The sequence below is a fragment of the Buteo buteo genome, chromosome 5 (assembly GCF_964188355.1).
Source record: "Buteo buteo chromosome 5, bButBut1.hap1.1, whole genome shotgun sequence".
Lineage (NCBI taxonomy): Eukaryota > Metazoa > Chordata > Aves > Accipitriformes > Accipitridae > Buteo > Buteo buteo.
In genome coordinates, this window is record NC_134175.1 from 48,344,928 (window position 1) to 48,366,394 (window position 21,467).

The window sequence follows — 21,467 nt, forward strand, 5'->3', positions numbered from 1 at the left end:
GCCAGATCCCTCTGGACAACAACTTACTTATGTCACCCTGGCAATGAGACACCTGAGTCCAATTCTCTCTTCCACCACCTCATGTGTTCCTGGAGGATGCTCTGATTTCCAGGTTGTTCTGAGAAGTGGAAGACTATTCCACAATGAAGCTTTTCAGCAGTGCAGAAAAGATAGCATTGTTTATTAGGCAAAAGTAAAAAACCAAGGACTATGACTAGGTAGCTCAGTGTAACTGAGAGCAGGAAAGAAATTAATTTCTTGCTACAGTGACTACTTCTGTATTTTGTATTTAGCAGCTGAAAAAGAAGATACACCATAGCTCTCAAGAAAGGACTAGAATGTAGGCTTTTCTACCTCTTAAGACAGTACTTCACCATCTAGACTATAGAACCACATTTCCTTTGGTATTTGATGTCTGGGCTGAAGAAAAGCATCCTGAATTATTCTCTCAACCATGGTGCAGGAGGGAAGGAGCAATCTCACCACAGAGCAGCCAAGCTACTGTGGGCAGTGTGAAGGTTAGGGCAGAAACAAGAGATACATGAGCGTATCCTCAGACCCATAAAGGAAATAAACATTGACATTATTCTTCCTGGTCTCTAGCCATCAGGAGGAATGTATCACCCCCACCTCTGACCAGCTTTATAGGAGAAAAGACTTAATCCACCTTTGAGAAGCAGGGCAGGCAACCACCCTGTACCTCTGGGTTCCATTCCAGAACAAATGCCTAAACGGGCTTTAGATCTGGCCTGAAATTATTGGAAGTCTCAAAAGATATCTTTGTATCTAAATGCATTCACAATATATACCTCAGTTATATCTTTCAATACACATACTGCAAAAGGTAGAGAAAGTATCGGGTTACAGAAATAGCTAGAAAAAGTACCGTTAAGTTACGACTGCACCCACCACATTATACATCCTAGAGAGATCAAAAATACAGACACGTGCATAATAGTTTTATTATTTGTTGGCACACAGGCATTTTAAGGATCTACACAATGCAGGATACTCACAGACAGACAGGTATGTTTGTCTCTGGGTCCAGTTGACATGTACCACCATTGTAGCAGTAGCCATCACATAACTGACACGTAGAGGCAATCTTCCCATTAGTGCAACTGTCATGGTTAAAAAAAATATACAAATAGCAATCAGTATTTTATTAAATCTGGTGAATTCCCTTACAATTATGTATCTGTCAGAATAATGATTTTACAATATGTATAAGATCTACTGATTGCAAGAATTCTAAGTTTCCAGTTTGAAAAGCTAGCACAGGCAGTGAGCTTACTACACAAAACATTTTTAATTTTTCCTTTTATGAAAACAAACTATTATTACACTAAATAATAACTCAGCAATATAGCGGCACATCTTACTACATATGCTTTCATTAGTATACAATATGTCTCTATCACTGTCAGATACTGCAGAATGAACAAATCTCAACAGTGTGGCAAAACTCGACTGTTAACTTTATTAAATATTCCAGTTCTTCCAAGTGAAGATCCATTTAGTCTCCTGCTACATTATGTTTCCCCCAGTGAGGAGTGCTCCAGCTGTTGGTTTAAAAAGGCAGGAGCCACGCAAAGGAACGGTTCTGATGTGACCGGTTCAGGGGCTAGCCACTGTGTAAGAGATTTACAGGATAATGCAATATAATCACTACTAAATATATGATTTTGAACACAATCACCCCCCTACACACACTTACTTGCATACTATGTCATTACTGTCCTTGTTTATTATGCAGTGTCCCCCATGACATCTGATACACTTGTCCACTTCACATTTTGGACCTTCAAATCGTACCGGGCAGACACATTCTACGCTTCCATCATCAGAAATAGTACACGATTCAGAATTCACACAATAATGGTGGCAAACATCTGCAAGCAACATGAAAGCTAATTACTAAAAGACATTAATGAGTATCGTAGAAAAAATAATACCTTACTTTTCTGTTTTAAAAGGTTCTATAATAAAAACAAAACAATAAATGAAGCTGGTGGCCCACTGGCAACTACAGGCATCAAGAATACCCCATAAACAGATACATAATATATTAACGATGTAGTCTTGAGAAGTGAAATAGAAGGATAAACTCATAAGAGATTTTTTTTTTCCTTCTAGTTGTCTAAGCATTTATGGCATCATCCCACATAATATAAAGTCTACTGCTGAGAAAAGCAGAGCAATGTTAATGTTTTTAATGGGACATTGGCTGAATAAAAATCTTCTGATACATTCACATTACCATTAACAGCATTATGCTAAACTGAAATGGAAACAGTATTTTGAAATAATTAAGTTTTATTTTCATTTATCCACATATTAAAATTTCATGAAGTTCTAATAATAATATATAAAGACATAATCCATAAGTTCTACAAAAAACTACATACATGCTTATCTTTATAGACTGTGCAAGACCCCATTATCTTATTTAACTGCTTAAATGCCAGCAGGACTGACATTTCAAGTAGTGAATTTTTTAACTCTTTAGAAGCACCAGTAACTGTCTCATTTTTTTTCATATCCCTTAAAAAACCCCAAGTTGCCTAACTGAAGAAGCTTTCAGAGCTACAAAATACTGGTATCTTAACATTTCGGTTCATTTTTATTTATGTGGTAGTGACAACTTTTCCTTTAATTTAAAAAAAGTCATTCTTTAAGCTCCTTAATGGGGCCAAATCATTCAAAGTCTCTATTTCTCTGTTTCTCATACTTTCTCCAGTTCTGTGTAGTTAACATGTGTTGAGCTTTTGGTGGCGTTCCTGACGGACAGATGAAGTAATTGATATATATCCATTCTGAACTACGCATCTGTATTAGCTTAGAGGTAACGTGGTCCATATTAATAAAATATTACCTTTCTGACAAAACTAAAAAATTCAAGCCCTTTGAAGCTCAGATATGGTTAAGGGTGAGTCAGTAGCAGCCAGAAGTAGGGCATTAATTACCAAGCTGTTCACTAGAGGATGAAACTTTGGCCAAATGCAACCTCAGCCTTGAGTCTGGAAGTGTAAACTCTCAAGCTGCCGTTTGACTGGGAGCACGTTGCAATCAGCAGACAGGAGACTACTAAACCTGATATATTTTACTGAGTGTATTCGAGATGGATGATTTGTGAGGGTATTTCCATGAACTGGGAAACACGTTTTGCCTGTGCTTCTCTGTGCTCGGTTTTGTCGCCTCCCAGAGAAGCGTGTGCCGACTGCCGTGCCGGTGGAACTCACCGTGCTGGACGCGTTCTGCTAAAGGACAAGGCACGGCTGTTGGAGGAGTTATTTCTGTTTGGTTATTCATTGCATGTCTCCACCTATCTGTGCAGGCTGTAGACTCATCTGCTTATGGAATCACTACTGAGCAACCAGAGAGGTTTAAAAGACACTAAGTGAAGCAATTCATTGTTTGGTGTTCCCCAGTTCTAGGTACAGAATGGTAATTTGCAGCAGGGGGGCTGTTTTTTGAACAAAAACTACCGTCGTTTGAAAGCAAATATTGAGAGACATTTTATGAAAAAAGCATCGCAAGGGGGAAATGTTTCCATGTACATTAGGGCAACACCACCCCCCCGGCAAAAACCTAGGAATAGGAAGTTCATACCCTAAAAGAATTATTGGTCTTTAGTATTGATTGTACTCATAAACACCTTTAATATTCTGCTGTATCTAAAATGCATATGCTACATTTGGACTGAAATGACACAAAAATAATTCTTTTTTTTTTTTTTCTTTTTCCCTCCTAAAGAAAGGAATTTCAGTTTCAGGGAAAGTAACAGCTTGTGAGATCACTATATCCACTCTGAATGATTGCAACTGCGTGAAAACGTTTTCTATTTTTTAGGTTGTTTGGGCCTTAAATGATACAAGAAATGAACTTTAACTAGTCTGTATGTCTTATTTCAGGAATTTAAAATAGGGAGTTATATTGAAATACATCAAATTCATGTGTATATAATAACATGCACAATGTTAGTAGAATTCTATGTAAATTCATTCACTTAAATTTATTTCAGCAGTGCCAGTGCCTTGACACGGAGCACACATTTTGGTTATTAGCCCTTATGTGAACTAATCACAGGAGAAACTCTGCATTGGGTAATTGGAGGCGATAAGTATGAGGAAAATAAGGTCTTTGCAATCTGGCAATACTGCAAGTAAATGTCTTCTCCCTGCCATAAAAAACACTAATAATAATTTCAGCTTGGGAGCATGAGTAAAATACCTATGCACATTCATGTATCATCCTTTGCATATGAACTAGTTTCAATCACATCACAGAAAGACTGAAAAAGATATCTTAGAGGCAACCAATCTTTGCAATAATGCTGTATTAGTATATTCCAACATGCATACAAAGTGAATGTGATTAATAAAGCAAAAAATCATACATATGTGTGAATAAAGCAAAAAATCATAGATATGAATTTATACACACATTATTAACTGTAAACATGTGGAATTTCATAAAGCTGCTATTGGCCACAAAAAAAAATACTCTGCAAGATTGTAAGACTCTTTTTTTCCTAAAAGTATTAAGGTTTAAATAAACGAAAAGCTTAATTTTATTTTGTACTTTATAATGTGCTCGAGTCTCTGTATCGTGGCATTTTTCCAAATTGTCAGCAGACAATCCAAATCTGATAATAAGCACTGTTTAAAAAGTACCCCTAAATTTACATTTAAATTAATTCTTTATTAAAAAAAATATATAAATATATATTTGCAGAAGCATTCAACTAGAAACAATTTGTTTGGTTTTGGGTAAGCCTCAAGTAAATATTTTTTCTTAATCTGTGTGTCTGTCTGTGCATGATTTATGTACTATACTGTTTTCAAATACCCAATTGTGTTTACAGATAGTTATTTGTGGATCCATGCAGTTTGTTTAATACCAAGTGGGAGAGAATCACAATTACTGCTGGTTTTCCATTCAAAGGTTTCAATTTATTTCATAGTCTCCCAACTGGAAATACATTCAGTTTACTTCAGTACAAATCCTATTTAAGATACACACTAACCCTTTCCTTGTTTGACAGACCTTTCACTAAAACTAAATACTTTTAGTATCTTGTAAATAATTCTAAACCAGACCTCTATAACAGCTAATTTCCCTTCCATTTTGTTTAAATCTAGCCTTCTTCAGCAAATTCATTGAATTATGTACAAAAGAGATGATGCCTTTCACATTTAATATTCTATTCTATAACAAGCACTATGACAGTCCTTTATTAGAGTGTTATAGTCAAAGCAAAGCAGGAGTAGAAGAAAGGAGATTAAAAAAAAAATAATTGTGATCTCAGAATAATATTCAGTTTTAGGTTAGGGTTGCTAGCAAGTCATCATGTTGAAGAGACATGAGGAAGACAAACTGTAATTTTGAAATGAGTGACCAAAAGAAGAAATTCAAGATTATGTTCAAATGTCTTGAGTTATTGAAAATAGATAATGGTGATCCATGCTAAGAGAAAGCCTGGAGAGGAAAGAAAGATAAATGGAGTAAGAACAGAAGGCCTGCTGGTTGATAATCTTCTTTCCCCCCTCCTCTGAAAAAGAAGTAAAAAAAATAGAAAAAGTTCTAAAAAGTGAGAAGAGCCTTTCTAAAGGCATGGAAACCTTTGGAAAACAGTATGTCAATGAGAAGAGACTGATGGGTTGGTGGAATGAAAAACTAGGGAGAACTTCAGATGCAGAGGGTAGAATCTAGGTCCTGAGAATTAAACAAGAGTAATACTTAGAAATCCTGATTTTTAGTACCAGGAGGGGGCAGAAACCATACTGAAGCTGATCTTAGACTGAGCAAGATGAAGGAATATAGAGGTATGACACTCAAAGCAGTTGTCAATGTCCTGCTTACTGGGGTTAGAAATCAAAACGAAAGGTAAGGTAGCAGTTCGAGACACGTGTTGGTCTGCAAAGTTAAGGGATGCCAGAGAAATTCTTTAACCAACTACATCAATTCACTGTGTTTAGGTACTCCACCAGCATAAGATAACAAACACGAGTAAGTTGGAGTAGAAAATTTTAACACAATTATCTCATTTCTACTGACAAATTCAGCTGTCTTGTACAGCTCCATTGTACGTATTCATTCATGAAAATAATAAATAAATAATTCCTAAAAAAGCGCTTTCTTCACCCACACATGTAGATGGATATTGCAGAAATATGTTCAAAGATCGCTTGAATACATCAGATTACATTCCCTTAGCAGTATGAATAATTTTGTAGCCAAGTTTACCAACGCATGCTGTAAAAAAATTACTCAACTCATGTTAAACTTCCATTTTGCAGAACTTCTATTATAAATGTGGATTTAATAGATCATGGAGATTACTTACAATACTGACATCTGTCTCCTGTATACTCAGGCAAGCAGTTGCAAAAGGGTTGATTCCCAGCAGTAACACTGCAGGTTCCTCCATTTTGGCAAAACTGATCACAGACCGTCTGATTGCAGTTTGGTCCTGTAAAACCCAGCGCACAGTTGCAGGTAGGCCTCCCTAGGCAAAACGAAGAAAACTCTTTTATGATAAAAATAAATAAACATTAAAACAATAATCGGCACTTTAAAGATAGATATGTTTATCATAACAGTTGCAAGTTTTAATGTATGAGCCCATCTACATTTCCGTAGACACTAATAAAACATGCCTTTGCAAACATTGCTTGAATTCAGAACTTTTGAAGAATAAAGTTAGCACTGTAAGATATGGACACCTCTAAAACTGCATCTATGGTCACTGACTCTTTATTTGGGAATTATTTTAAAAGATGGTCTTAAGTAGGAATTTAAGATATGACTAAGCTCTTCAAATCATCCTGCCAGGCTGGGTTCCTCCAGTTGCAGAGGATAAATGGTTGTATAATCAATATTGACGCCGCTTCAGAATGCACTCCATTATTCTCAAACCTACAAACCTTTATATATAATCACATGAATATATAAATATTTACTAATGCACTAATAGCCAACTTTACATAACAGTTTTTAATAAAACACAAATACCTGTGCCTGTTTTGTTGTCCTACCCCTCTCATATAATAAATACCGTAACATAAAAATTGCTGTCTTGCATCAGACCAAAGATGCTTGTAACATCAATATTCAATGTCTGAAAAGTAGTGAACACCTAGGGGTGAATATTTGCACAAAATGAACTCCTAGCCTATAGCTTCTTTTTAAAGGGTTTTAAAATAGTGTTTAAAACCCGATGCGTCTTCCCCCTGTGATTCTTCCCTATTGTAATTTTCCCATTTTATTTTCCTTATCTAAATCTCACGTCTAAAGGATTAATAGCTTTGTTACAGTTCCACTGTTTTAATAAACTCTTCCATTTTTTCCTGACTTTTTTTCTTAAGGCTTATCTTCTTTAAAACAAACTTCTAGATCCCATAAACGTTTTTCCATCTCCTGACTTTGCTTTTATATCTCCTTTGTAATCTTCTTTTCAAGTAAATGACCTAATGTGTCCAACTAACCATCTCACTTCTCAATTCCTAATAATCTGTTCAACATTCTTGTTTATCTCTTACAAAACATTATTTTTCCTCCACCCTCCCTCCCTTTGCTTTCCTTCAGCCTTTAGGGATTTCTTAGACTTAGGGAAAACAGACCGAGTTTAACACTTTTCTTCTTGGCTTCCTGGTAAGGAAAGAGATGAAGATTAATCGGGACCTGTGGACAGTTCTGAAATAAAGAGGCAGACAGGATGGTCTTCATTTGAATCGTAAGGAACCCGCCCTGCTGGCAAGTACAATGAAGATCTTAACTGGGTCACTGCAGAGTAAGGGACAGCTGACAAGAAGGACTCATCCCTTTGAGTAAAGTCACAGACATGCTGTATCTCCACGTAAAGGACCGTGCATAGGGTAGCCACAGTCAAATAGTATCAGGTAGAACAAAAGGCAATGCTTCATAAGTAGACTACAGAAAACCAAAACAGTAACACACGTGCTTTATGTAAATGGTAAAAGTCTAAGAATTAAGATGGAGAACCAAAATGTCTAGTCTTGAATGGGAACATCAATACCATTGGCTATAGCAAATTTGGAAAAGGCAGGCAACTAATGGGCTGTTGTAAAACTAATACACTTTTCTTTGATATGTAGTCTTTGCCAGTGACAATATAGGGCTACATGTTAAAAAGTGTTAAAGTCAGTCAGATTAGCAAGGTAACTACATAATGTACTGTACGTATGATGCAGAAGCCCTCTGGACTGGAATTACAGGCATAAACAGGAAAAATAGCCTATCAGAGTTTATTATTGTCAGCCAAATCAAGATAATGATATGACTGTAGAATCGGAAAGAGATCAGAGAAAGTCAGTGAATATGTTAATGAGAGATTCCAGTTATCCCTGTACTTACATCTGAAAAACTTCACACCACACCACAAGACAGGAATGAACTTCTTACATATCAACATTGCTACTTCATGGAGGGGTGGGTAAGTGAGCACACAAGAGAAGCTGTGCTTGACTTGGGCCTGACTTGGTTTAAAATGTACAGAAGAGCCAAAATCCTAAGTAGTCAACTGAAATAACATTTAAGTGTTTCTTTTCCATACTAATTCTCTCTCATCTTCATACTGCTCTACCAGAAAATCCTTACCACTGCCTGATTTACTGATGCATTATGACCAGGTCTCTTCCTTGCTGTCTTTTGACTCATTCATTGTTTCCTCATTTTAATACGATGTCTGGTGCAGGTATCCACGACTACTTTCACGTTTGCCTCCTGATGTCTTTTACCACAGCTGCATCTAAAACCCTGAAATGTGCAACCCTTCTTACCTTTTTTTTTTTTGTTTCTTCTCTATTTAGTTGGTTGTCTCATTAAAGAAATGTAGATTAAACTAAATATTCTATAAACCCCACAATTCTAACTTTCTTCTGGTCTGCCTTTGTTTTAATACTATGCAATCATTTAATGTCATATTTGCTGGAGAATTTTTCAATGCAAGTGAAGCACCCTCATTTCTTCTACTCTCTCTGATTCATGCAGAATGATTTATTTATTCTTTTTCCTTCACTTACTTCTTATTCTTCTTGCATGAAACCCTTCACGTAATTCTTTTCTATATTTTCTATTTTAAGCTATGCTAATTTAAAGTGTTTTGCAAATCATCATAAAGGCCATGAGATCAGTTAGTCTCTTCCTCTAATGAGTACAGCAGGAACAAAACCATTGACTTAAAAATAGCTCCAACTAGTTTAATATGCATCAGCCTGGTTATTCATATCTGTCCCCTGTGATCTAAACATTAAATCAAAGATGTAGAACTCAGATGTTAGCACAGACTCTTTTTGTTTTTCCCCATGTAGACACTTGTATTTAAATTTCTGCCCCCAAGCCAGGGGGTTTCACATAATCCTTCATCTGAATCAGTGTTTCAATAAAAAAGATAAAATAAAATAGTGATAGAACATAGATCTAGAGGTCTGAAATCAGTTTTTATTATTAATACTCCTCTATTTTTTAAAACGATGGGGCAATGATATTTTCCTAGTTTGTAGAAAAGATTATTCTATTCTTTGCTAATGTAGGCTTATAAATATGCCAAACTGCTGACAGTTATATGAAAATTTAATACAGTATAGCCTAAACCCCATTTTTGTCACTCAATTTAACACGACTTTTAGTAATGTTAATAGTTCATTGCCTATTTATACACAGACTGTTGGCATCTAAAATAATACTAATAATGACATTTTAATCTGCCTTATTCTCATAAATTATTTCTGATACAAAATGGTTCCAAGATGATGTTAAGAAAACTGTAATATTAAACAATGATGAACAATGCCATAAGGTTTTGTATCATAGAATCAGAATATAGATTAATGTTTGCAAAGAAAACAGTCATGTTAACCAAGATGTCACATATCCTAACTAACAACCATTGCATGGTAACCTCACACACAGAGAACTTCAGCGTTTACACTGGTCCTGAAGTTTCAGGATTAGAGCTGTACAGACAGAATTAAAATTGCCTCTTAATTCCTGACCTTTACCACCACAGAAATGTTCACAACACATTACAGTATAGAAAAATATTAATAAGGAAAGGGGTTCATGGAATGCTAAACTGCTTCAAATTCAGCTAACCCTCTTTTGGTGTATTGTATGCAAAAATGAGCAAAAATCATTTTCTGAAAGAAAACACAAAAAAGTTTCCATTTTGAGCTCTTCCTTCTTCAGTGCAATTCTCAACTGGACTTACTGTATGAGAAGACTGTCTTGTTTTCCTCTGCCTATTACAGATTAGCATCCTAGCTCTCACCTATCCTCTTCTTTAGTCTCTTCCCTAACATAATAATCCCAAGAAAAAATTCCTGTTTCGACTACCTATGTTGAAAAATGTTGTTTGTTGAAGTGTCAGGGAGGACAAAGTGGCAGCACATTCTCAGCATCTCATGCGTAAATGTTCCCATTTCAAAACCACAGTAATAATATCCAGAGAGCAAGAAGCATACTTTTTTTTGTTCAGGATTTCTCCACTCTCAGTAATTTACAATGAATGTGCATGCACTTTGCTATTTACTATCTTTAAGCCAATTCTTGGATACACGGAGCTTCTCACTATATGTATATGCAAGTGGAAACATAATGCATGTAGTCCCTATATTGATGAGAGTAGTTTGTATCTAAAGTAAATCTAAATAACAATTCTAAAGAAATGAATTGCAGAGAATACATTAAAGGTAATGGTAAGACATATCAAATAAGTAACAAAAATAATACGGAAAATTCTCTGGGGAAATGATGTACTTGAAAGTCACTATTCTCTGAAGATTCTTTATGTAGCCTCTCTCTTAAAAAAATAAGAATAATACTTTACAGAATTTTAAAATCTTAATTCTAGAACTGATAGAACTTGAAACAAACTTATAAAATTCTCACATTTTTTTCAAATGTTTTGCACAGAATTTAGTAAATTTAAGGGGAATACTTTAGGGTGACCCCAGGACATATGAAGTTATTTTGGGGAGTAGGACATGAATAAAATCTGTGAAGTTTTTGGCATGAAGATTAAATGCAGTTTCCCCCCTTCTTACAAAGAAAAATCATCCATAAGAAGATGATAGGGAACAAAATCCTACAATGTTCGATTAGGTTTTGATGACAGACACTGCAGTTACTCCTAGTTTGCCAATTTAATTTGCTATATAATAGCAAATAACTTTTCAAATAATCTTCAAAAATAGCTAATAAATATTGTAGTCCACTGTCTCTGTAATATCTAGGTGATTTCTTTTGGGAATCTACTCATACATCTTAAACTCCTATTTACATTTATTTTGTAATGAACAGAACTCTAAGGAGATCAACTTTGATTCATGCTATTGCCTAAGCAACAGAGAAATATTATGTATTTTGTATGACCACATATTTTGCAATTAAAAAAAAAATATAGGGAAATAGCACTATTTTTGTAAGCTTTCTGAAAGTTTCGAAAAATGAGATCATCTAGACAAATGTCTGCAACAAGACATAGATTATTTATTTCTTCTAGTCAATAGTAAATTCACTACCAGCAATGTGGGTTTTGAAGTTGTTATGTGGGAATACGCACATTTAATTTGCACATTTCACTTGCTGTCACTATGAAGGAAAACAATGTGGCACTACTCCAGCCTCCTGTAAGTAACATGTTTTCTGAAGTAGTTATCAGTAGTCCATGGGAATCACGATAATTCATTTCTGTGTGGCTGATGAACCATAATTAGCTTTACTGAACCAATAGTAGTGGAGAGAAGCTGTATTATGGTACATAATGAGTAGGTGAGCTAATTGGGATCAATCCCAACAGCTATACATTCTCTCCATGTTGTGAAAGAAAGGGAGAAAAGAACAATCTCTAAATATATTAGACTAGTCTCAAAGGCTGCTCTGACCGAGGCTGTTGTGGTGGTTCTGTCGGGACCCTTAGATCAGCTGTGCCCCAGATCAGACAGCCTGGACATCTAGCTAAATACCACCCCTTGTACCTTCCCACAGTCCCTGGCCCGGTGACAAGATGATGTAGCGTCCCCCTTTGAGATCACTGGGACAAACATGTCGTCAGTAAAGTAAACAGGTTCTTCACTGATGGTGTTTTCAGTATGCACCATCGTGTCCCCAAATCAACTTGTTTTGCTTATAAAATAGAATATAAAATAAGATCTACTTTATATATAATTATTGTTCAGAGAATATTTCATCATTTTTCATTTAGTGGAAAGACAATGATTTTTTGCCCATTTTGATACAAACATCGCAATTCCATGTGGTTAGACATACCCTTGGTACTGTATGTATAGTACAAATATGTATTTATCTAATTTTGTGAACTAGTTAGATCTAGTTAATGTGTTCAAGACAATTAGTAATTTATTGCTCCAACATCTTTACTTTAAACTTTAGGGGAAAGAAAGTGCATTTTTATGGTAACATTTAATTTTTTTCCCAATTCCCATTAATTTGGCTTACTGGAAAGTGTTCATTCTTATACCCAAACTTTTAATTACATGTCTCAGATGTGTACTTTTAATTAACTGATGTCATTTTCTTTGTTCAATTATTGTAGTTCAATACAACTGTCATAAACTTATAAATTTTAATTAAAGCTGCCCCAATCTCTAGCTATATAATGTTCACATAGGAATTTGCCAAAAGGCTTAGCAGTAAGTAAACCAACAGTGAATAATCCTTGAATTGCCAGTGGGATTTGTTTAACAAATTAACATTTGTGTGCAGATAATGAGGTTCTACAACTTAACACATCCAGCAAAGATTTAGCACAATCATGTTTTAAAAAATGAGTAATACTCTGCAATTTACTTAATTAGTTATCACATTACTATTTTATATTAGGTAGTGAAAGAGAATAGGATTTACACATTCACTAGAACACACACATTCACGAGAAGAGTGTTTCATATGCTGTGTTATTTTATTTATATCAGAATATGATGAAAGGTTTGTTTTCAGGATCTCTCTTCCTCGGTTTTTGGGCCAGAAGCCAACAACAGTAAGGAAATTCCCTGACTCCTAGGGAAGCCTCCCAGCAGCAGGGACCCTGCAGAAGCTCATTTCCACGTGAAGCTAAATGTACTGGCACTCCCGAAGTTTTCCAAGGGGCATGCATGTAGAGTGACACTCAGAGTGACTGCAGCAAAGATGTTTGAGTTGGATAATATACAAGAATTGGTAAGGGCAATCAGAGTTTCTATGAAAGCCAAAATTATCACAGTTCATTTATATTTTGCGGATAGGATTTGGATTAGCACTTGCACACATATGGCTTCTGCAACTTCCAAAGGAAAAAGCTTCATCATTTTGAACAAAAATAAATTTAAAAAAAAGAGAAAATTGGGAAAATATGTGCAACTTGGTTGCATCAAGTAAGCAGGACAGTTTGAGGAGCCAACTGTGTAATGGATCAAAAGCATAACTGCTGCTTTTTGAGGAACTGGTTGTGAGCATTGTAGTACAGGAGGTGGTATGCACAAATAGCAACAGCACAGTAGATCAAATTAAAATGATATTGAACTGACTTTAAAGTTTTATACTTTTATACTTTCCAGAAATATGAGGGAATTCTCTAGCCAAAAAAAGAAAAAAAAGTGCAATGTACCTACTGCTAGTGGACAGGTCAACCTGGTAGGATGTAATATTATAAATCTGGACACAACATAATGCTTAAGTTCTACAACCACTAGGGAAAAACTGAGCAATTCCTGGTAATAAAGAACCTTTTTAATTCCTATATGTAGCAACATGCAAGACTAAAGTACCATATACACTAGTAACTCTCATATGAACCTGGCAAAGAAGATAACTCTGCCTTGAAGGCTGAGACGACAAGAAGGAAGTGAGTGAACGCTGCTCAGGTCTGAATTTCACATCCTCAGTCCAAACTGGGAATGGCGTGTGCAGCCCCTGCAGCTAAATGTGCACTCACTGAATGCAAGGACTGAATGACATGCTTTGCACAGCGGTACATTTGACTGGAAAGAGGACACAGTTGTTGCAAAAACACTGGGGGAATTAAGCTTTGTTGACATAATTACAGTTTTCAGTGCTTTTGGGGCGTCCAGTTTAGCTTCCCTCTGTAAGATACATAATGGCCTTAGTATATCATGGATTAGATTAAACTAGGATAAGGGGACATCTCACTGACATGCTAGTTTGTTTCAGTAACAGGATTTATGGCCTGATACAGATAAGAAATACAGTCTGATACAGAATAGAGATTTCTTCTTAATAGAATATTTACAGGGTCCAGGGGCTAGGCGTGCAAGGAAGATGAGATGTGGATCAATTTGAAAATCTCATCTGGAATGCTGGATAGAGTCACTTTGATTTAGAAAGGTATACAGTTTTTTTCAACATCTCCAGCACATGAAAGTTATGGCACGGGCTTCAAGGCATGGCTACCCTCATGAATTGGAAATGGCAGATGGGAAATCTGGTTAACTTGAAACGCGATTATTAAAAACTTGGTTAAACTGGGAAAGTAGGCACAGCACAGCAGAAGAATATTCCTATTAGCAGGTATGCCCAGTAAGAGTTATCAGAACCAGCTCTGCAGTGGTCTCGGCTCATAAAGGCTTGGCACACTCTGGCTGTGTGTGGTACAATAAACTTTAGTTGCAGTTAAAGGTTCGGATTCCCAAAAATCAGGCAATTGCACAATGAAATGTGGACTGCAGTGACATCCATGCTGGCTCTCCTGATGCATTTTTGGTGCAGGCACATTATCCTGTTTGAGATGAAGCAGAAATAAGGCTCATGCCTGCTTCTCCCGACCCCCTGGAGCAGCTGGGCCATGATTAACAATTTAATGGAAGTATATTGTAGAATCTGCTCATCTCTCTCCTTTACTCACTGGTGACAAAACCTACTACGCTAATTATTTCAGCAAGGCTGAGAGATTTCAGAGGCTGGATTTAGCAGGAAAATAAAAAATAAAAATATCCAGGCAATAGCATGGCTGTGTAAGCACAGCAAGTGTTAGCTGCCTGGTAAAGAAAAAACGAGCTGCTGGAGTCGAGTGAGCCCCATGGCTACTACCAAAAGAAAAGGATTAAATAAAACCCTGGGGTCTCTGCAGGATTCAGAACCAGGCCGAGTTCTAGGAGCCAAGTTATTAATTTTATGAAGCCTTTTAACCCCATAAAAGAATCAATTAAATGTCAGACATGTAAAGATGTGGGAGTAAACATTCTCTCTTCAGATGACAATGAAATTCTGCACATCATTTAAATCACCCATGACTTACTTTCATTCACTTGCATGTCCTCGCTAAGCATGTATCGATCTCACTACATTGATAAAAACCTCCGCTTATCATTTTTTGTCAGTAGGTCCACCAGCTGTTAGAAGCAGTTTCAAGTATATTTAATCAACTTCAAGTACAAGTAATTCTCATTTTCTAATATGTAGTCATTATTAGTGATGTTAACTATGAATAACATTATTAACCCTCGGATACTCAGAACTGAAAAATCCTGTTTGGCATACAACAGACTACTAGATTTGCATTCTCTTGGACTTTTGCCACCACATCTCAGTAAATAAGAAGTGGCTCCAGAGGAGCCAGCAAGTGAAGCTAAATTACTAAACTATGTAACCTAAAGTAAGGAGTGCTGAGGAAAACATTGAGATCTAAGCCCCCTCTGTCACAGAGACTAAGATACATAATTCTGCTTTACAGGGAGCTTTCTCTGTGTTAAATAGTCACAAACTCCACTTCTCAAAGTCAGGTGCCTGTACTTTTCTTTCAGAGGTCAGGGTCTTGGTCCCTTCATGACACAGGAGAAAATGATTCACACCATCTTCAGCAGCTGATAGGCTTCTGAAGAGACTTGACAGCAAACTCTTCTCCAGCTGTTCTACTTTGAATCAAATATTTAAATATTCCTTGGAGCAGAAAATAGAATTCAACTTCTTTCTCACAGAATTACTAAATTTTAGAGTACTTCTTATCACACTTTCCTTCTCTAGCCCAAACACTAATTGAATTATCTAAGCTGCAACAGCTTGCGTGTTAGGGACAAAGATCAACTGTCAAATACCCACTTTTTGACAGTTAGAATGATCTCCCTAAAGAGAAGAGATGTAATTTCAAATTCCTTGAGGAAAACAAAGGATCTGAGTTCTGATCAACCAAATCTTCCTGAGAATTAGATGAGTAAAACACCTATTTTGTGAATTCCAGTAAGACAAAGGTAAGAGATTGAGGCCACACAACTCTGTAATTTAAGGAAATATCTCTACTTATGCACGTAAAAATTTAGAGGAAGAATTGAGATAACAAGAGAGCAAGATGTGTGGGCTTGTTCCAGATGTAGTTTGACTGGACCTTATGCTTTACGATTCCATTTCTACACCTCAACATCATGAATACTTACTTATATGCTCCCTTTTCTGAGATGCAGCTTCATTCTGCTAAAACACCGAGACACGTGAATGAAAAGCACTATCGATTTTAAAGTATATGTATGGTATATACTGCTATTTTGCACATCGTTTAAATACAGACAAAGCAAATAAGTTACAAAGAGAAAAAAATATCACAAACGAGGAACAAATTCAAACATCTGAATTAAGGTCGGTATAATAGTAAGATACAGCTGCTCAGAAATATTTACCAAGGAGAGAGGCTCCACAGGTCCCTCCATTCTGGCAGTAATTGTAGCAATGGTTAGTTTCACACCTTTCACCGGAGTAACTTGGCCAGCAGTGACATCGGGGATCCCCCTTCTCGTTTATAATGCACTTTCCTCCATTTTCACAGGTTAATTTACAGGTATCATCTGCAACAAGAGCACACAGAGTCATTTTCAACAATCCCATTTCGTGTAACCGGCAAACCAGAACCTTGCATCTTAAATAGAGCTACAGATCTCCATCGATGGGGGAAAAACCAGTATCACTTTTCAAAATGGAGAAAGTAAACTTCTGTTTCCACAGTGCTAGAAAAAAGATATACACTTCGGAGACCCTAAGCACTGGAAAGGCTGTCAAGGGCTGCAGAGTCGGCAGGGGATGCTCTAGGCTGCACAGCAGGGCTGGGAGCTCGCACTTCACCCAAATGATGCCACAGGAAAGGTGACCTCCTTAGGATGTAAGTTAGTTGTGAAAGTATGAATTCTTGTTTGAAACTATCATTCCGACTTAGTTTAAGAAATGAAAAAAATGAATGTTGGTTTCACCTGGGGGATTCTCAGGAAACTTCCCAGTCCTCTTCTGGTGACCTCAGCCTTTCCCTATTTGATTTTTTGGATCTCTCCTCCACTTTCTCTATTAACTAACACTCTTTTTAACTAAACCTTATCCAAAATATTTAAAAGGAAATTATTCAGCCTTTAATCCCCCCCCCCCAATTGATATTTGCATACTAACTTGTTGCTCCTAAACCATACTTTCCGATTTATTATTTTTCTCTTCTGCTCAAGTCTGTAAAATCACTGACAAGAGATACTGCCGGCTGCTCTGCATTCAGTGAGTGCTTACAGCAGTAGTGCCAACGTCTTAGCAGTAAGGTACGAGGTGACACAAATTCTGATTAGGCCAGATTCAATCTTTCAATAAAGCCGTTTTGCAATTAGAGTTGTGCCTGTCCTGGAAACACTTTGAAAAATAAATCTCTATTCATTTCAGTGAACAAGATACAAAATCATTCAATGACACCAACAAGAAATTAATTATAGACTAGCACGCATACAATGCTCAAACATCCAAATAACTGTAATCCTAAAGAAATAGACAAGCACCTTTCCAGCCCAAAACATGCTTTCAGCAGTAAGACCTTTCATTTCCCACACAGCAAAACAAATCCTGTGAAGCCAGACTGCTTCCAACTAATCCAGCATTTCAGCCTACATGGCTTGTGACAAGAGGGACACCACAAGCACCTAGAGCTCTTCAGTAATATATCCACCAGCTGCAGATGTTCTGCTGAATTAATCTGTTTTAGTTAAATGACTAATGAAAAAGAGTCAAGGTTCCCATTGGTCCCACACTTGTTGAGATCTAACATTGACTGACACAGGCACACCATCTCCTTTTTTTGACGTTTAAAGAAACACACTGCGTTCTAAGTGTAGAATTTAGGAATGCCGGCTATCCTCTAGCTAAATAGTTCTCTCCAGCATGGACTCTGCAGAGTCCAGTAATATAACTGGGCTTATGCAGCAGCCTTTTCTTTGGATGCACCCAAGTCTCTCTTTCTTTGGATGCACCCAAGTCTCTCTTTCTTTGGATGCACCCAAGTCTCTCTTTCTTTGGATGCACCCAAGTCTCTCTTTCTTTGGATGCACCCAAGTCTATCTTTCCTGCCTGTGCATGTCCCTCCTCGGCAGGGTCTGGCTGCCTCCCTTCACGGGCCGTGCCGAGATGGTGCAGACATGTCACCTAGGATCAAACCTATTTAAACTAAACTTCTGGGAACTCATCACCTTTCAGGCAATTGCACCTCTCTCACACGAAGCGGAAACTAGACAACAAATCGAAAAGTTATGGTGGGGTCTGACTGGCACATCATTATGTCAGGTGTATTACAATAAAAATATGAAATACCATAGGCACTTAATATTTTGGTATCCGCCCTGGATATGTACATCTGCTGTAACAAAGCTACTTTGTATTTGGGAGTTTGAGGATGCCTCAGTGTTTTATTTATTTGGGTGGTTCATTAAATCCTTTGATGTTCCATGAACCATTCTTCAGTTACTCATTATAGAAGTTGTTTAAATGGATAATGTAGCATATCTTATTGGAGAGAAGGTCTATTTTTGTTTTGCTTATCTTATCTGTTTTACTTATCATTAGTCATGAGTTTATAGAGCAGAACTTGGTAAAAATGGAATAAATAACAATGAAGTACAGACAAGTGCTCATTTTTATGAACCTTTCTGATAGCATATTATCATGTTATATTTCTCTTGTAGAGCAATTCTGCAGAATTAAGATATAAAATTTGGGAAAAAAAAGGGAGGGGGGAAGAAATTAAGACATATTATGAATTCAAGACAAAAACAGAGTATCAAAAGGCATATTTAGAACTCTAAAACATGAGCTACAAACTTGAAAGTTACTCTAACCACACCAAAAAATACAAGCCTTCATTTTTTCAGGAATATATACTGAGCCCCAAATCACCCCCAGTAGAGGTTTTCTAATTCAAATGGCTTTCAAAGATTGGGACACTCATATCTTATACTTTTAAAAAGCAATATATGTTATAACTTTATGCAATGGTCAACTGAGAAGGTTCCTGAAAAAAACATAAAAGTGTAGGATTTTGTATCATCACAGGATTATTAAAATTCGCTACTGATTTTGTTCTCTATAAAACATTTTGAATGCAAGAGTTTCAACACAAATCTAATGAAAGAGAGAAAAGTTACTACAACAATTTTGGACTTTAAATAAGCTAAGAAATAGGATTGAAAGATGTAATGGATAAGCCAGTTTTGAAATATGATGTTAGACTTCAACAATAAAGGGGTTTTAATGCTGCTGCTTTGTAGTCTGAAGGTAAATACAAGAATCAAATTACTCTTGCTGATTCACATCAACTGAGTACAAAAGGGGGTCAGATGCCTTTGTGTGGGAGACAGAAGCAGAACAGTCCCATAGGAGAAGACAGCAAGAAAAAGAATATAGGAAAGAAACACAGAGGAATTATCATAAAAAGCTGAATACTTTTAATTTGAATTACTGAATAAAGACCTCTGAAAGAAGAGCTGGGAACAGCTCTAGTAAGTAGCCACTATTGGAACAAAGTTTAAAAAAAAAAAAAAATCAGAAAAGTTTCTATCTAGAGTCAATTCACTACTGCTCTGAGCTTGCTGGAACTCAGACTCAAAGAGCTCTCAGCTGCTCTTTTCACTTCTGAAATGACAGAAGTAAATCATTTCACTTGTTATCCAACTCCCAGTCTAGCTGCTGGGTCTCTCTAAAATGGAAGAAAGGAAAGGGTTACAAGTCATGCAATTTTATATATTCTCTCCTAGGCTGGTTATTTAGTCTTCTAGCTGCCTTGATCTGCCTATTTCAATCTTAATATATCTTTAATAAAGAATCAAATGATTTTGATTTGCAGTTTTTCTTCCTGATATGACTGTTTGACACAAACATTAATGGACTTAAGGCTTATTTGCTTCACCTTTGACTCTTTCCTTTAACTGAAAGGAAAATCTTACAGAGAAGAAACACTGATAAAGCAGAAAAATGAAGCTTTGTGAACTCTACTGGTATTTTTTCCTTCACTCCTTCAATTTTATGATATTCCATCCCTCTTCCCCAGTCACACACACATCTTTTATTGTCATTTCTATAACAACCCTTTCTTACTTTAGAAAAACGTATCTTACTTTTTGTTATATTTTCCCCTTTGAAACATCCACTGATTTCTGGACTAGGCAGTTAAATGGAGAGATGACGTTATAGAAGTTCATGAACTACATTCTTTGGGATAGGAACAGTTTCCCTCCCCACAGTGGAAAATACTCGTCTCATGGGCAGAAAGGTATTTGTTCTTGCCTATCCTTCAGACAAGGGTGTAGCTCATCCTTCACTGAACTGAATTCCTATATTAAAGACAGAGTGCAGAGTTCTGATGTTATGGTAAGGTTGCATAAATCCTCCTGTCCCTCCAGATGAGGTTCTTACTATCTGACAGTTTTCCGTATGTTGAAATTTATCAGAGCAAGTTGTAATCCCCAGATTTTGTCTGAATGCTGTAAAACAGATCCTCCTCTTTGTTTTCCCTTCATATTTTTTTCATTAAAGATCTGTTTGCTTTACAATTTTAAATGGAAGAGAAGCGCCAAGAAAAGGATGCATAGTGAGAAAAAAACTAACCAACACCTGCTGTAAGGTAACCCATTTTCTTCCGTTCTGGGAAATAACCAGTCCCAACAGTAACCTTTTTGTAAATACAGACGATACTGCTGTAAACAAAAGATTTTCTTCAAACCAGAAGCAGATTTCTGTGTGACCCTGGTTCTATTTGATATCTAAAAAGACTGAAAGCACAACAAAACGCAAGAAGAGAGCATGCATTGAACTGCCATAGCTTTTGCTAGTACAGCTCCCTGAGGCAGACTTTGTGGGTGAAAAAGAAGATATGCAGGGATTAACCTCTACATGCCCAGCCAAAGCACTTGGTCTGCCTGCAATGGACGTGTGCAGTGGGCAAGTCCCCACAGAAATATGCTGAAGGAAACACCGTGATGAATTAAATGTTTCATCTCCGTTCAGAAGCAATGTCAGATCTGAGTCTTTGTAATTTTTCTCAGGCTTTTCATCCAGCCAAGAGAGCACAAATATTGCCTTCTTAAAATGAAAGCTCCAGAATACGGAACCCTTGGAAGTGTTCATTACTCTTGCTCATTCACCTGTGGTACACACTGTCTTCCTCCAGTGCAAGTCTCTCTATTTTCATCCTCTTGGTACGTTCT

The 21,467-nt window shown here is 36.6% G+C and overlaps 1 protein-coding gene across 1 annotated transcript in view; it reads right to left on the reverse strand.

Annotated features, from left to right (window-relative positions):
* The window catches only part of LRP1B (LDL receptor related protein 1B), a 576,780-nt gene that overhangs the window by 22,250 nt on the left and 533,063 nt on the right, over positions 1-21,467 (reverse strand). Inside the window, exons 83-86 of the mRNA XM_075027025.1 lie at positions 16,650-16,814; positions 6,350-6,511; positions 1,718-1,892; positions 1,017-1,121 (exon numbers count right to left, since the gene is read on the reverse strand). Coding sequence (XP_074883126.1) covers positions 1,017-1,121; positions 1,718-1,892; positions 6,350-6,511; positions 16,650-16,814 — 607 coding nt within the window. The remainder of the gene's footprint in view (positions 1-1,016; positions 1,122-1,717; positions 1,893-6,349; positions 6,512-16,649; positions 16,815-21,467) is intronic.